This window comes from Anabrus simplex, chromosome 1 (genome assembly GCF_040414725.1).
Source record: "Anabrus simplex isolate iqAnaSimp1 chromosome 1, ASM4041472v1, whole genome shotgun sequence".
NCBI classification, from domain to species: Eukaryota; Metazoa; Arthropoda; class Insecta; order Orthoptera; family Tettigoniidae; genus Anabrus; species Anabrus simplex.
This window is the reverse complement of record NC_090265.1, coordinates 1,376,376,720-1,376,395,176: the sequence shown is the minus strand read 5'-3', so window position 1 is coordinate 1,376,395,176 and position 18,457 is coordinate 1,376,376,720. Positions and strand designations below refer to the sequence as shown.

The following is an 18,457-nucleotide window of genomic DNA, read 5'->3' as shown; positions in this document are numbered from 1 at the left end:
CTGTTTACCTATTTTCTTGTGATTCGGCACTGATATGGACTTGGTAACAAAAATCCAAATTCATGAATATCTCTGTGATAATAGCCAATACGGTAACAATGTATAAGACATAAATGATCGGATATGTAATACTGTATAACTTTAATTATGTAGTATTTATTGATACGACCACTAATAACATAAATATTTGACAATGAAATTTTAGGGCCTTCCCCTAAACTACCATGTTTCTCAGCGTGAATACAATTATTTACAGCCTAGATCATAGTGACTTATTCTCCGACTTTGACTACCACTTTTTATTAAGAGATGACGACTTATAACATAAATATTTAAGAATTAAATGTTAGGCCTTCCCCTAAACTACCATTTTACTCAGCGTAATTAAAATTATTTATGGCCTACATTGTAGTGACATATTCCCTGACTTTGCATACTGATATTTATTAAATTCTCTTCAGCCATTTTCTCATGATGAGTGTACATACATACATACAGACAGACAGAAATTACGGAAAATTAAAAAGTGCATTTCCTTGTTACTGTGGGCATGATTGATACAGAAATATCATCCTCTTTAAATTCTGAACAATATATAGACAAAACTCTTATTTTATATATATAGATGGAAGAGTACGTATAGGTATTTTAAGGCAGAAACAGGTTCCAAGAAGGACATTCCAGGAATCATTACTGAACAAGGGGAGTGTGTATACAAGGATCTTCAAAAGGCAGAAGTATTCAGTCAGCAGTATGTAAAGATTGTTGGTTACAAGGATAATGTCCAGATAGAGCAGGTGACTAATACTAAAGAAGTATTAAAATGATAACAATGACATTTACAGTAAGATACGAAAGTTGAAAACTAGAAAAGCAGCTGGAATTGATAAGGTTTCGTGGGATATACTAAAGACAATGGGTTGGGATATAGCACCATATCTGAAGTACTTATTTGATTATTGTTTGCATGAAGCTATGCCAAATGAATGGAGAGTTGCTATAGTAACCCCTATATATAAAGGAAAGGGTGATGTACATAAATCTGAAAATTACATGCAAGTTTGACATGTATTGCATGTAAGCTTTGGGAAGGCATTCTTCCTGATTATATTAGATATGTTTGCAAAATTAATAACTGGTTTGATAGAAGGCAGTTCGGGTTTAGGAACAGTTATTCCACTGAAGCTCAACTTGTAGGATTTCAGCAAAATATAGCAGATATCTTGGATTCAGGAGGTAACAAGGATTGTATTGTGATTGACCTGTCTAAAGCATTTGATAGGGTGGCAGAGAAAACAAGACATCCAGCCAATGACCAGTATGCAAGTCCATTTTCTCCAGAAGAGGTGCAAAAAGGTTTGGACACAATCAGAAATGGTAAAGCTGCAGGACTTGATGGCATATACCCTGAACTTATAAAGAACTGTGGTCCAGCTTGCTTCTTTCTTCAGTGATCTTCTGCAATTGGGCTGCCTGCCTGCTCTATTCAAAACAGCTAAAATTATTGTTATATTGAAGCCAGGCAAGGATCCCAAATCACCTCATCTCTACAAAGTGTTACATATAAGCTTCTAGAAAAACTGATCCTCAATAGAATATCTCCTGCAATTGAACACCTTATTCACTTGAGCAAGCTGGTTTCAGGCAGGGTCAAGACTGCAGTGATCAGGTTCTCGCTTTGACTTCCTTCCTTGAAGCAGGATTTGAGAGGAAAATGAAAAATCTATCTGTGTTCCTTGATCTCACGGCTGCTTATGACACTGTTTGGAAAGAAGGCCTGCTCCTGAAACTCATCAGAACTATACCACGTCTTAAAATTTTCACCATGATAAAAAATATGCTCAGTAACACATTTTTCCTAATTCATACAGAACATGTCCATAGCAGATTACATAAACTTAATAATGGCTTGCCACAGGGATCAGTCTTGTCTCCTGTTCTCTCCAACTTATACATCCATGATCTCCCAGAAACTGTATCTCGTAAGTTCATCTATACAGATGATATCAACCTCACCATACAAAGAACAGACTTCAATGAGGCAGAAGACATTCTATTCCAAGACCTTGACAAGATGGACGATTATTTCAAAAAATGGCACCTGAAACCTAGTCCACTAAAGATAGAGGTAGCTACGTTCCACCTAAATAACAGGCTGGTAAACTATCAACCTACGATCAAGTTCAGAAACCACACACTGCAGTGTAATACCAATCCAAAATATCTTGGTGTAACTTTAGGCAGGTCCTTAACCTATCGACGCCAAATTGAGAAACTGACTGCTAAGCTTAAAAGCCATAACAATTTGCTGGGTAGACTAGCTGGTATTTCATGGGGTGCAGATGCACGCACACTACCAACAATTACTCTAGCAATAGTATATTTACCCGCTGAATATTGCTCCTCTGTATGGCTCAATAGCTCCCACACTAGTCTGGTTGATGTCCAACTGCACCACACAATGAGAATTATATCTGGTACATTGCGCTCTACATCTATTCAATGGTTACCGATACTGAGCAGCATTCAGCCTCCTCACATCAGATGGCAAAGCACCTTTGTTAGACTGTGGACCAGGATAGCAAAGAACAGTTACGTCCCATTACATCAGGATACAGATGAAAATGTCATAATGAGACTCAAGTCACGGAAACCTGCCTGGAAGACGGCAAAGGAATTAGTTAATTCACATTTCAAGTCTGACAAAATATGGAAACATGAATGGTCTCAATCACACAGTCATGGCACTGTCAACATCAGGGATTCAACTACAAAGTTGCCTGGGTTCAACCTTCCTCGCTCCACCTGGACCACACTCAACAGGATACACTGCGGAATAGGAAGAAGTGCTTGTGCTCCGCATCAGTGGAGCTGGAAAGATTCTCCAGCTTGTGATTGTGGTGCTGAAGTGCAAACCATCCTGCACATTCTGAAGGAATGCCCTCTGGAGCTTTTGCTGGTTCCATTGAGGACATTCACCGAGTGACCTCAGAGGCACTTTCTTGGCTGGAAGAGCTGGACATTCGTCTCTAAGAGACTGAAAGACCCCCACATTAACCTTTCTAATGTGGAGTTTGTACATATATATTTTATGTATAAAGAGTCTTTTTCTTTTTTTGCCTGTTAAGAACTTGTACATAGTCGACTGTCAACTGTAGCATGATACACTAAATAAATAATGTGAGACTACTGGCAAAAAAGAGTGCAGTTGGACTAGACAAAAGAGTGACTGAATGGATTGCTATATTTCTAGAAAATAGATCTCAGAGAATTAGAGTAATAATTAAGAGGGGAGCTCCTCAAGGCAGTATTATTGGACCTTTATGTTTTCTTATATATATATATATATATATATATATATATATATATAAATGATATGAGTAAAGAAGTGGAATCAGCGATAAGGCTTTTTGCAAATGATGTTATTCTGTATAAAGCGATAAATAAGTTACAAGATTGTGAGCAACTGCAAAATGACATCAATAATGTTGTGAGATGTACAGCAGGCAATGGTATGATGATAAACGAGGTTAAAAGTCAGGTTGTGAGTTTCACAAATAGGAAAAGTCCTCTCAGTTTCAATTATTGTGTTGATTGGGTGAAAGTTCCTTATGGGGAATGTCTATGGTAAGACTCCAACTAGAGTATGGTTCCAGTGTATGGGACCCTCACCTGGATTACTTCAAGAAATGGAAAAAATTCAAAGAAAAGCAGCTCGATTTGTTCTGGGTGATTTTCGACAAAAGAGTAAAGATCACAATATGAAGATAAAGTTGGAATTGAAGAGGACAAATTGGGGCAAATATTCTTTTATAGGAAGGGGTGTTAGGGATTGGAATAACTTACCAAGGGAGACATTAAATAAATTTCCAATTTCTTTGCAATCATTTAAGAAAAGGCTAGGAAAACAACAGATAGAGAATCTGCCACCTGGGTGACTGCCCTAAATGCAGATCAGGATTGATTGATTGATTGATTGATTGATTGATTGATTGATTGATTGATTGATTTGTTTATTTCTTTATTTCTTTATTGTGCTCTGGATAACATTTTAAGGAATTATGTTAAAAATTTCAAAATAATATACAAGCTTAACACTTTTGTGGAAATTTTAACTCAAGACACAGTTGTTCCTCATGAGGGATAGAGTGTAAACCAAATAAGGAATAAGATTTATATAGATATATCACTCTAAGCAGTTGCAATGGATATTCTTTTATTCCCTAATGCTACCAATACTATTCTCACAATATTGTAACATATTTTAAGTATCAAATAAAATTACCTTGACCTGTGACAGTGAAGTTGGATAATGCAATCTAACAAAACATCCATCAGGTGAATAGTCCGTCATCAGATCAAAGCATCCAGGGACATAAGGTCCTGTAAAATTACAATATTCAATTATATTCATGATGTGGGCAAGCAAGAAACATACAAAGCAACATAACATAGCTGGTATAATAATTAATGTTAATTATCTTGGATCAGCAGTGAGTTGATGAAATAGAGTGTATTGTTGATACTGGGTTGACAGATCAATCGAGGTTTAGTAGAGTAATGTGTTGATAGTGTGTTACTGCTGACACTGCAACTGCAGTGCTTTTGTTAGTACTCTATATTTTGTATGTGATTAGATCAGTGAGCAAGTTGTGAGTGTAGACTGTCAGTTGTTGATGTAGCGAGCTATTGGAGATCAGTTATATGGGAGTGAAATCTGGGTGGGCTCAGGATATCTTATTCATAAGTTGGAAGTAACAGACAAGAAGGTAGCAAGAATGATTGCTAGTACAAACAAGCAGGAACAAGGACAGTAGAAAGATACTCCCCATGTTGAGATAAAGGATAATTTAGGAATAAACACCATGGATGAACCTGTGTGTATATACTGGCTTCAGTAGTGTGGTCATGTGAGGTGTATGGAAAAGGATAGATTACCTAGGAGAACGAGGGCCAATGATCTTAATGTTGGGCCCCTTTGAACAACAATTATCATTGACAACAATGAATTCAGCCATGGAGGGTAAGAGAAGCAGAGGGAGACAAAGATGACAATGGTTTAGATCCAGCTTTTAATGATTTAAAAATTAAAGGTATAGAACTAAACACTGCCACAGAGCTAGCTACAAACAGAGGCTGTGGAGGCACACAGTTAATTCACAGAGGCTTGCAGACTAAACTGATAGGCATAACAGTCTATAATGGAGATGCCAGGCAAATGTTTAGGCTGTACCTTAAGTAAGGCCACGACCGCTACCTTCCCAATCCTACCCCTTTCTCATCTTTCCATCGCCAAAAACCTTCCATGTGTTGGTGCAGTATCAAACCACTAGCAATAAAAAATATATGGAATATGTATGTATGTATGTATGTATGTATGTATGTATGTATGCATGTACTGTACTGTCCCTGTTTCTACCATCGAGGTAATTTGCCCCAGACTAGTCAGCCTCTCTCAGGGGTACTCAGTTCGAACTATGATTTAAAAACTGCCCTAAAATACATAAGCCCTAGATTTTGAAGGGGAACATATAACATAATATGGACATGGTGAGGTCAGCTAAAAAAGTAAAAAAGTAAAGCGAAGCATAACGTCAGTTTTGGAGGAAAATCAGTTTATTAAAATAAACAAGAAAAATATGAAAAAAAAACTAGCAAAAAGTATCAAATGATTCAAATTTTTACATGACTCAGAATTTTTCTTTCAGCTTGATAAAGTCCATCTTGAGAATCAAAAATATATTACAAACATACATACTTAACTTATCAAATCATATCTTGAGGTTTCATTAATTTTAACACATTGGCTTGCGTGCTCGCACCGCGCACCTGGCTTTACTTTTGTTAACACTTTCAACTGTAGATGAGTATGTTCACCTTTCCTGCACACTTGACATGGCAGTGGGAGTCCCTAAGCTTATGAAGAGATGCAATTTAATGCACAAACGGGAGACGAAAAACTAATCTAACTGTACAATATATAACATGCTGAGTGGTAAAATATCCTACAACTATATACAACCTGAATAATGAGCAATCTCATGAGCACAATAAACATTGTGGATCAGAACCACACAAAATAAAATCACAGAAATGGCAAATATACACAATCAAAGAAATAAAAACATGATGTGATATTTTCCAGGGCTCATCAAGAAAAGCATGCGACATTTACGCAACTTTCACTCGCTCAAAGACTCGATGGAAAATATAAGGAAATAAGTTTACACTTTAAGCAACACTTCCTATTCAACGTAGGTTCCTGAAATAAATTATATGACACAAAATCAATCAACTAGTGGACTTTATAATGACATGCACAAATACATGGCATAAATTCATTTTAAAAAAATAACAGAGTAGTCTTTAACTTTTAACACATATTTCAACATTGGTTCCTGAAATAAATCGCATGACACAAATGTTCCTCAGCGCGGTTATATCATAAAAGAAAATCAAAACTAAACATTGCGGTATAAAATATCTTGTCTACTGCAACACGTAGTGACATGGACAAAAACAAATAAAATCATCACGAAGTATAGACTGCTAAAAGAAACTCTCCAGCCGGGCTGAGTGGCTCAGACAGTTAAGGCGCTGGCCTTCTAACCCCAACCTGGCAGGTTCGATCCTGGCTCAGTCCGGTGGTATTTGAAGGTGCTCAAATACGACAGCCCCATGTCAGTAGATTTACTGGCACGTAAAAGAACTCCTGTGGGACTAAATTCTGGAACCTCGGCATCTCCAAAGACCTTAAAAAGTAGTTAGTGTGACGTAAAGCAAATAACATTATTATTATTAGTATATTATTATTAAAAGAAACTCTCCTTGGTAGACACACTTCTCACCCTCGCCAACACACGGCAGAATGACTCAAAAGCGGAGATTCAGTCTCCCAAAATAAAGCAGCAAACATCAAAAACACAGGGTCCAACCCTTTACACACGCTGCTCAACAGTCTACCTGAAGGAAGTGACAAAAGCACGAAGATGTAGGCCTTTCAAATGAGGAACACGTCCTCTTACTCAAAATCATACTAAGCCATATCACATGTCCTAAAGTTGTCAAAACAGATACAAATATAAATGATGTCATTTAACATTCGCTTGCATGAAAAGAAACAAGACTGCGCTGGTCACAAATCAAAGCACTCGTGCTCGTAAAGCTAAGCTTGAATAATAAAGTGGCCAACTCTGTAATAAATATCAAAATCTAAAACCAGGAAATTGCCACATAGACAATCGATCATGTCTGAACATCGGCAAGCTACTGAAATATCTCAATCTTACAACTCGAGAAACTCACATTAATAATAGCAATAAAATTTTACAGAAAAATCTATTCTAACTAGACGGAACTTGGAATACGAAACTAGGTCCGAAGAACTCGCGAATCAATTACTAATTTACACTCATCTTGATATTCATATAGTCACGAAGATGAGGCTATCAAAATAAGCGGATCCAAACTCCACCGTCTCACACACTCTCATTCACACATCATGCAATAAATCTCAGAAAATGTGACGGCATGTTCCCGTATGGTTTGAGTTTGCCTTAATACTTTACTCTAGTCCTTCCTGACTTTTATTAAAATTCTTATTTACATTTACATGTAAGCCCCGAGACATACACTGTGTCTCAAACATTGAAGCAAAACAAATCAAAAATAAATGAGGCTAAAATAAGAAACTGACTCGCAAAAGAAATGATGCTAACCACTCAGCTAAAAATCTGCATAAAATGAAAGGAAAGAAAACTGTGACCGTATGCAATTGGTCCACATTTACGTTACAATTATATTTATATTAAGAAGCTTCCTAACATTTTCTTTAAATAGGATGTAGTCCTTCCAAACAAGAGCTAAATTTACTGAAATTAAATATAAAAACTAACCTATCCCCTTTTTGCAACATTAAAACACGTTCACACTCACATAATTACATTGAAAATTCTGTACTCATCTATTTTTTTTTACTTATTGCCACCAGCCCTAGGAACAGCCGGCCCCCATCGTGTTTTAGTCAGCCATATTGATGATGATGCCTTCAGAAAAGACTTGGATCAGTGCTTTGGTCTCCATCCTGGCGTAGAAAAGTGATGTATTTTCTGTTGCTGCTTCTGCTTCTGGACGTCGTCTAAATCACGCCCTCGTTCCCAATGTAGAAACTAGGTCAAGATTAACCTGCCGATTACTAGAGTACTACAGCTGGGGTAATTTCCACTGACCGTGAAACCAGTTCTCATTCAGCCTAGTGGAACAACTCTTATCTTACCGTAACTAGGTAAGATATTTCCCACGTATATGCAAGACTGGAAATTGTAAAGTTTATTTTCTCAGGAAACTACTTACACAGGTAGGCTACTATGCATTCGAAATGATTAGATGAAACTGTTCTCTCCCTCTGGAAATCGAAAGTTAAATGCCATTCTCCCAGTATTTGAAAACTAGAATAGGTTAAATGCATACTGAGAGTCCTCCAACAAATTACAAGTCCCCACACGATCACTCGCGTAAATGAAAACTTTTTCTCACGATGTTACCTGCATGCATCTCGCCAAATAAAAAGGTGGCTAGCCCATGCCCTCATTGTTTTTATCAATTTGTCCTCTGACTCCATTGTATCCTCGATGGGGGCCATCAGTTGCATAGACCAATGCCTAGCCAAATTGACTGTGGCTCTATCATTTCACTGGCCGAACACATCATGTACCCAACGCTTACTTCAAACATATATTTGCAGCTCCTCTAGCCTCTCGCCGGGCCTCCAAAATGTTGTCCGTTGGTCTGGCTGTTGGAGTTCTATTGTTTCCTTGTTCTGCTTTGTATACGTCATGTCAAAATTCCTCCTTCTAAACTTAGTTGGCGAGCAAATAAATCTGAGCTCCAAGCTCCCTGCAGAAATTGTGACATGTGCTGCTGAATATAAATGTTACCTTACCTGCCAGTTACTAGTACTTAATAAAAATTAAATATTCTCTGTACATTCAAAAAAATGACCGATTAATTAAATGAGCACTTCAATAAGGGCTCAGTACGTATGTATGTGACTAAATTTAAAACTCTTGCCTTCAGTACCCTCTTCTTAAGCAATTTATAAATTACCAGTAACAATAAACATCTTTTAGCACACACAGTCTGTAAACAAAATATTTAAATGGAAAAGGAATTGAGTATGTATTATTAAAAGCATACAGTCAATCCTATAAATATTTGCCCACTGATAAAATCCACGAAGCAGTGATGATAACGCAACCATGAGCAGAATGCGAAACCAAATGTGTCCGTGTAATGGAACTACATGTGGTTGCTTATGCCGAAGAGGAATCACGGAGCATTGACGTATAGTATGCTGTAAAAGAAAGGACATTGTGCACATGGGTGAAATGATATGCCTCAAATATTTTTGGTCACACGGAAAGGCCGGGATTGCCATTGTGTTCATTGACAGCGAAAAGGCACATAGCGTTGCAAAACGTTCAGTTCAGAGTGCAGTGCCGCAAGACATGTTGTGCCAAAATCATTTGCTGCAGTGTTGCAGACTGGTATCAAATGGGGTGCAAAGGACAACACAATACCACGTTTGAAGAATGCCAGCTTGTGATATTCCATCATGCTCGAGGTAAATCGCATAGAAAGGTATCGAAGATGCATAACATAAGCAGAACAACAATTGGAAATATAATAAGATGATTCAAAAATGAAGACAGAATTGATTCAGTTCCCCAGACAGGCAGACCAAACAGGCTGACAGAATGAGAGGAGCGGTTTGTGCTTCGGGATGGGAAACAAAATCCGAAAATTAGTGTTCCGAAACTGACAGCAGCTGTTTTAGAGGAGTGAGAAAAGAAAGCGGGTACTGAAACCGTGCAAAGAGCACTGCGAAGGAATGAGTTCTTTTGGAGAAGAGCTAGTAGGAAACCATACATTAGTGCGGTAAATAAAAAATAAAAACAGCGGCCAGAGTTAGCAAAAATCTATGTAAACAAACCCAGTGCTTGGTGGGAGGATGTATTATTTGTTGATGAGCCAAAGTTCAACATCTTCGGGTCCGACAAAAAGCAATTGGTGTGGCGGAAACGTCACAAGGAACTGAGATCAAGCAATTTACAAGCAACAGTAAAAAATCGTGGGGGAAGTGCAATGGTATAGGGATCTGTTGCATCAAACGGGGTTGGTGCTCTGAGTTTCATTGAACATACTTTGACAAAAAAGGGCTATTTGGCAATCCTCAAAAAACAATTTGCGACAGTTTGCAGAACAACTTGGTATACAGTTCTACCAAGATAACGACCCCAAGTACAAGTCGTAACTTGTCAGGGAGTAGCTGCTGTACAACTGCCCGAAGGTTTTGAAACTCCACCACAATCACCCGATCTGAACCCCATCGAGAATGTGTGGAGTCGAAAGAAGGCAGTTCTGCAATTGCAGTGGCCATGTTCCCTCACAGACTTGGAGAGGAGACTGCTACAAGAATGGGTGGCATTAAGCCCTCATTATATCAAGGAAGTTATCGCCAGTATGCCAAATTGACTGGAATAGTCCTAAAACCTCAAGATGGACCGACAAAGTACTAGATGTTGTGAATTATGCAAGTTTATGTTGCTTTTTCTATAGTGGCCGAATATTTTCGAGGCAGCACTGGAATTATTGTTTTTATTTAATGTACGACACAGGGCGTACTAATGACTGTCAGAAGAGTTTGACTTATATGACAATGTCTGTATAAGGTGTTATTATGTTTTCCTATATGTTTTGTTGTATTATACGTTATCATTTTAGTGCAAGAATAACTACCCAATAAATGTGTGTGAGAAATCAGAGTGACCGAATATTTATGGGAGTATCTGTACTGTATTGGATAGGTAATGGGCAGTGTGGAAAGAAAGGGACAACAGTGTATTACTCAGGTAGCTAATATCTCAGAGCTTCGTCGACTGTATCTCCAACTTTGCACCATACTCAGAACATTCTATGCTACTCCAACTAAAAGTACACCCTAAACACATCCATTTAATCTAGATATGTGCACCAACTGATTATAAACTTCCCAAAGAGTTAGAGGGTGATATAACATGCACCGATGTAATTAAATAATGACGATAAACACCACTACTATCACTGAATACACTTATATTTATTTATATATATTTTCACTCAACATAAATATAATAAGCTAACACTCAAAATCTATACACAATAATTTACAATTGATCTGAAAAGCAGTATATATATTTCGTATGGAACAAATGACCTACATTATTTAACACAAATATGCACATAATAAATTAAAAATGAACTTCAGCCAGGAAAGCGCTGGAGTTGATGCTTTCATGAACTCTTCCCAAACACCTGTGAATCTACGTTGTGGACACTCCCGAATGACGTGGTTTATCGTCTGTTCTTGAGCTCTGCAGCCTCAAGCAGGTGAATCTAGCCATCCCCATTTGTGCAGTGTTGCTTTGCACCTACCATGACCAGTTCGTACGCGGTTTAGTTGGCACCACGTAGCTCTTGGTAGATCAGTTCCTGGAACTTGTTGGGAAGGACCATCTAATTGGATTTGACGAGATGATGAGAAATCTCTCCACCCTTCCTTCCAGACTTTGTTGATGCTGATGGTTTTTTTTTTTTTTTTTTTTGCTTTACGTCGCACCGACGCAGATAAGTCTTATGGCGATGATGGGATAGGAAAGGCCTAGGAACTGGAAGGAAACGGCTGTAGCCTTAATTAAGGTACAGCCCCAGTATTTGCCTAGTAATAATAATAATAATAATAATAATAATAATAATAATAATAATAATAATAATAATAATCGTATGGCCTCAGCTACCGTGTGCAGACATTTCAATTTGATGCAGCTGGCTGTCTGCTCATCAATTTCGATGTTCCATTTTACTCTAGGCCCGCTAGATGGCAGACCGAGTAAACCGAAACTCTCTTGGGCGTCTATGGCTGAGATTTAATGAATTTTGTCAGGTAAACACCAAATGTGTCACCAGAGATCTTTTACATGCCAACATCGTATGACATGGAGTGTCGAATGGACTTTTTTCCACCCTTCAAAAATCCGACTACCTCTGCCGGGTTTGAACTATTTTGGGATCCGGAGGCTGACACTCTACCACTGATCCACAGAGGCAGCTTAAGTAAACTCGTGTCCTCATCCCGAGGTGGTTCAGCTCTTTTCAGGCACACCCCCATTGGAGGTGAGCTGCATGTACCATTTCAACCACATACCAGCCCTCCTACCACTCTTAAATTTCTGGCAGTACCGGGAATCGAACCCGGGCCCCCAAGGACGGCAGCTAATAACACTAACCGTTACGTTACAGAGGCGGACATTTGCCTGGTGTGAAAATAGGAAAACACGGAAAACCATCTTCAGGGCTGTCGACAGTGGGGCTCGAACCCACTATCTCCCGATTATTGGATACTGGCCACACTTAAGCGACTGCAGCTATCGAGCTCGGTCTTTGTTGATGTTGAAAGGCCCTGGCTGCTTAATAATGTTATCATCCCAAATAGGCTTCCTGGATTTCAGATGCATGGTTGGTGGATTACTCAGCACTGAGTGAATTGGAAGGTGTTTAAAGTCAGGACAGATGTAAGTTTTCCAAGTTTGGGCAGTAGCTTGTTGTCTTCTCAGTTGTGGAGGAGGTATACTTGCCAGTATGTGCAACCATGGCACAGGGGTTGATTGTAATGCGCCTGTTACGATCCTTAAGGTCTCATTGAGTTGAGTATCCACTCTGTGGACATAGGCACTTCTATACCATATCGGTGCACAGTATTTGGCAACAGAGTAGACCAGTGCAAGGCTCGCCATATAAAGAGTACTTGCATCAGCATCCCATGTTGTGCCGGCTAATTTGGGAATGATGTTATTCCTGGTCCTAAGTTTTCCTGCAGTATTCTCGAGGTGTTTTCTGTAAGTCAGAGAGCGGTCCAGAGTAACTCCCAGGTATTTGGGGTTAGGATTGTTTCTCACCCTTTTTCCGCAGAATGTAATGTTCAACTCTTGTTTGGAGATTCTATTGTTAAGGTGAAAAGCTGTAGCCTCCGTTTTTGATGGGTTTGTGCAAAGCCTCCATTGTTTGAAATAGTTTTCTAGTTTTGTAGATCCTGTGTCAGGATTTCTTCTCCTTCTTCAAGATGGTTAGTTTGAATTGCTATTTAAAGTTAAAAATTTCATTGTTCCGTATTGAAGAATATCACAATTAAAATTGAAATAATTGATAAGGAGATTCCATCTATTCAATACCAAAGAATAAGAAATGTAGAGAATTACATTCTCATTTAATAATAATTAGAAATGGTACCGGTTTCGACCCTAGTCCAGGTCATCATCAGCCGATTAAGAAATGGAAAACAATGCATAGGATCAGTAGAAGAAGCAATATGAAAAGGAAATGAACGTGCTGATTACCGGGAGCTGGCAAGTTGCTTCAATGAATCTGCTCGTCTTCAACCCCTACACGAATATGGACCTTCGTATGTGTTCGATTGTGATGTGACTTTATGCCTGACAGTGTTTAAATAACTGGCTTTGAACAGTTCTCCGCTATTCGTAATCATTGTGGGACTTTGCCTAGCGCTGCTTGTGCCTTGCTGCCGCTAAGAGAATTGTGCACTAATTTTCTTTTGAATGACTTATATTTTACTTCTTCTAAGTTTTACAGTGTCTACCCCCGTTCATTTCCTTTTCATATTGCTTCTTCTACTGATCCTATGCATTGTTTTCCATTTCTTAATCGGCTGATGATGACCTGGACTAGGGTCGAAACCGGTACCATTTCTAATTATTATTAAATGAGAATGTAATTCTCTACATTTCTTATTCTTTGGTATTGAATAGATGGAATCTCCTTATCAATTATTTCAATTTTAATTGAAATGCTATGGCAGAGTCATCAGCATAGCAGAACTTAGGGGACATTGTTTCTGGTACATCACTTGTACATAGGTTGAAGAACAATGGGGCTAAGACAGATCCTTGAGGGAGGCCATTCTTGATGCTGTATGACTTGCTCATCTTGTCACCTGAGCACACTCTGAAAAAACAATTCCTTAACATGGTAGATAACAGGGCAGTGAGTCTTCTACACGGTAGTGCTTGTTTTATCTTCAACATTAATCCATCAATCCACACTGTATCATATGCAGCAGTTAAGTCGATGAAAGCCACGGATGTTTTCAATCCTCTTTGGAAACCTGATTCTATAAAGGATGTCAAAGCTAAGACTTGCTCACAACAGCTTCGTTTTTCCCTGAATCCAGCCTGTTCTGGTGGTATTCTGCTGTCTAATGTGCAGTATATTCTGTTGTAAATTAGGCGTTCCAGAATTTTATAGCAAACGCTGAGGAGTGAAATTGGACGGTAGCTTGCTGGGTAGTCTGCTGGTTTCCCAGGTTTAAAGATTGTGATGATTTTTGCAATTTTGAACTCTGGTGGTGTTTTTTTCTTTGGCAAGGATATCTGAGAAGGAATTCCTGAGCCACTTCCTGCCATTACTTCCTAGGTGAGTTATAAATTCTGGGAATATACCATCCAGACCAGCTGCTTTTCCAGATTTCAAAGATTAAATTGCTTGATTGAGTTCAGCAATCGTAAAAGGAGAGGAATAAAATGGGTTATCATCCAGCTTATCATTGATTGCTTTAAGACTCTCTTGTATAATTTTGTATTGGCAGGCATCTCGGAACATTTTCTACCTCTTTTTAATGTGTTGTGTGATGGAAGATGGATTGAGTTCAGTTCTGGAAACCGGCAGTGGTGTTACTGCTCCAAGTTTTCTAAGAAGTGACCAACCTTTGTGACTGGGGTGAGAAAAATCAAGACCTTGTGTTGTGCTATGCCAGTGCTCCCTTCTTTGGGTGTTCAAGGATTGTAGAATCTGCATGCCCAAGGCAGGATCTCCGTTTTCTTCGCATGCTTTAGCAAGTTCTTCAGTCTCTTCATTCCAGCAAGGAATATAGTTCCTTCTATACCCACAAGGTATGTTTCGTTTTGCTGCTCCAATAATTGTTCCAACAAAGCATTTATAATTCTCTAGTTTTGGTGGAATCCAGCGAAGATGAGAATCAACCTCATGAGAATACTTAATCCATTGCACTTTCTTGAAGTTCCATCTGAGTTTCTGTTTTGTTGTAATTAATGGAACTTGTAAACCGATGGTTAAAATAATTGGACGATGCTGGCTGTGTGGAAAACCTGATAGTAAATATCTTGTGTGAGGTAAAGGAATATGCTTAGCATCCATTGTTATTAGGCAGAGATCAGGATTGGTGTCTTTATGCTATCTAGCAGAATGGAAAGATTTTTTTGTCTTTTGCGTCGTAGGACAGATGAAGTTGGTTCAGGTCCATCCAATCTGATAGCTTTTCACCATTTTCATCATTTTTGTCATACCCCCATGAAGTGTGATGGCTGTTGAAATCACCAAGGTTAACACCTGGATGACTTATGTTTGGAAGAGGGGGATCTGGCCAGCGTTCCTGTGGTGGTTTGTACACTGCAGATATTGTTGTTCTCATTACGTTGACAGAGATGATTTCAGTATTACTTTGTCGGTAGCAAGAAGTAACACTGTAGTCGGATATGTCCTGGCAAATGTACATGATAGAACCATAAATCTCTGAACCAAGCATGCCTACAATTTTATATCCGGGTATTCTTGCTCTAGAATCTACCTGATCTTCTTTTAGATGGGATTCTTGTAGGGCGATGAGATCAATTTTATGTTCTTTAGATAATTTACTCAGGTATTCGCATTTATCTTTGGATATGCCTTCAATGTTCAGTTGTAGGACATGGGCACAAGGTCCAATGCATTTTGAGTCCTGTGTGAATTGGCTCTTAAAGGAGCCATTGGGATAAGTTTGTAGATCATAAAAACCGGGAGAGATATGAGATCTAGTTCAGTTACTGTTTGTGTAGACTTTCTGCCGTCCTGCTCTTGCAGTCCGTTGCCCAAGGTACACCATTTGGAGGTTGTCTACACGTCGTACCAAAAATTGCCCTTCTTAAGATGGCCGACAAAATGGGCAGGCTCTGTGACCTAGGCAACTGTGTGAAAAGAGGGTAAAGTGCACATCTTCTTTGTGGTTTCCATGGTGGTGATGGCAGATGAGACAAAATGGTGCCAGTTAGGGCAAAATGTTTAAAATAGATATAACGAGTTTCCCTCTAAGTAGTGATATCTGTGGAACGACTGTAGCAGTGAACAAGATGGCAGATATTTAGGGCACAAAACTGATAATAAATATGACCCTAAAACATTATTAAATGAAAGTGGACTCACTAGATAACACTAACATAAACTCAGCACCCAAAAAAATCACAAATACCTACTGGAAACCACAAATGAAGCACAGTTCTTCTTTACAGATGGATATAAGATGCACTAACACTACACATCTTATTCACTGGTGCTGAAAAGTAGCAATGAAAAGCAGTATCAATATGGTACAACTGATCTCCGATAGCTTGCTGCATCAACAACTGACTGACTGGCTCACTGAACTAATCACATACAAAATACACCAATGTCGTGGTGTCACCAGTAACACACTGGCTATCAACGCATTACTCTACTAAACCTTGATTGATCTGCCGATGCGGTATCAACAAGACAACTCCATAACAACACACTCTACTTCAACAACTCACTGGCGATCCGCCATTGTCGCGGTATCAAAACAGCTGAGGTACAATAACATCACCAACTGACTTATGTCTTAGTACAACTCAACTCGACTCCTTTCAACACTCTTCATACATATATATACACACAAGTAATATATATACTGGCTATATATTCTAGACAATTCTGCTTTCTTAGCACATATTACTACAAGATACCATTAAGATTCTATAATAACATCAGAACCTGTTCTAGAATTGACTTGAGACAAGTTTGTCACTAAGGCACATAACCTAAAAATATCTACAACATCTGGAATATGATACAATATGTCATTGGTACATGAATATTCCAGAGCTCATTTACATTAACACTCACACATAACTGGAAGGGTTTTCTGAACAACTTGGGAAACACAAATTATTATTTACATAGGTAAACATGAAAGACCTCAACGGCATCTACGGCAGAGAAGGTGGACTTCAGTACAGTGGAGATGGCGGAAGGGGCAAACCCGTAGCGTCTGTACTCCAGAAGAGCGGCTACGAAAGGCGTCTGGTTCCATGTTAGGGGCGGCCTAATTTTGAACCTGGCAGTAGGTATAAAATGCCTTTGGGTGTGGCGAGCCCATCGTAACAATAGCCTATACGGACAAAGCAGATATGGTGCCTCGGAAAAGGTTAGGGCGTCCCCTGCTAAAAGCGACGCGCAGCTCTTCAGGTGCTGGGGGAACTGTGAGAAACGGGCAACCAGCACCAAACTTCATAAAGATTGCAACAGCAAATGTCCTGACACTGACAGGAAAGACCGAGGAACTGGCTGACTTTATGAAAGAAAAAGATATAGCCATAGGCCTACTTGGACTGTGTGAGACCAAGAAGAGGGGCACAGGAGAGATTCCTCTGAAAGAAGGATACAGGCTGTATTACAGCGGAGGACCTGCAGCAAAAAATGGAGTGACCATCATACTTAGAAAAGATATCCAAGAATATGTGGAATATACAAAATCCGTCAGCGATAGGATGATGGTGATGAGACTCCACTTTGAAAAGGATGTGAAAGATCTATTTCAGTTGTATGCGCCACAAACGGGGTGCAGAGATGAACATCTGGAGGACTTTTTAGAGGAAGTGGAGAGACAGATAGAAGATAAGGAAGTGATATTGATGGGAGATCTAAATGCACAAGTGGGAATGGAAAGACAAGGAAAGGAAGATGTTGTAGGGCCCTTTGGATATGGAAAGGTAAACCCAGAAGGTGAGGTGTTGGTGGATTTTTGCGTGAGGAACCAAATGATTGTTGGAAACACCTGGTTTAGAAAGAAGAACAGTCAGAAGATTACAAGATATGGCTGGGGAGACAGAAGAACAAAGACCATGATTGATTAATCATAGAGAAAGAACACCGGAAGAACCTTGTAGATGTTACGGCTATACCGGAAGAAGCCTTTGGTGGAGATCATAGAGTTGTGGTAGGAAAATTGAAAGTGGGAAAGATTGAAAAACCCCCATTAAGAAGAGAGAAAAGAATTAAAGTATGGAAGTTGATGGAGAAAAGCATACAAGAAGAATTTCAAAGGGAAATAATACCCTTGGTACCCAGGACGGAGGTGAGGAGTGTTGAACATGAATGGAAAAGATTTAAGGAAGCACTGGTGGGATGTGCAGAAAAGGTATGTGGTAGAACATCAGGAAATGTGAAGGACAAAAAGACACCCTGGTGGAATGATAGGGTAAAGATGAAAGTGAAGGAAAAGAAAATGGCATGGAAAGCATGGAAAACATCTAAGACTGAAGAAAGTAGAAGAAAA

General features: G+C 39.0%; 1 protein-coding gene across 2 annotated transcripts in view; it reads right to left on the bottom strand.

Annotated features, from left to right (window-relative positions):
- Nucleotides 1-18,457, bottom strand: part of LOC136858360 (platelet-activating factor acetylhydrolase) — a 109,984-nt gene that overhangs the window by 82,108 nt on the left and 9,419 nt on the right. For both annotated transcript variants that reach the window (XM_067137841.2, XM_067137842.2), the window contains exon 2: nucleotides 4,286-4,383. In XM_067137841.2, the coding sequence (XP_066993942.2) occupies nucleotides 4,286-4,383 (98 nt within the window). The remainder of the gene's footprint in view (nucleotides 1-4,285; nucleotides 4,384-18,457) is intronic.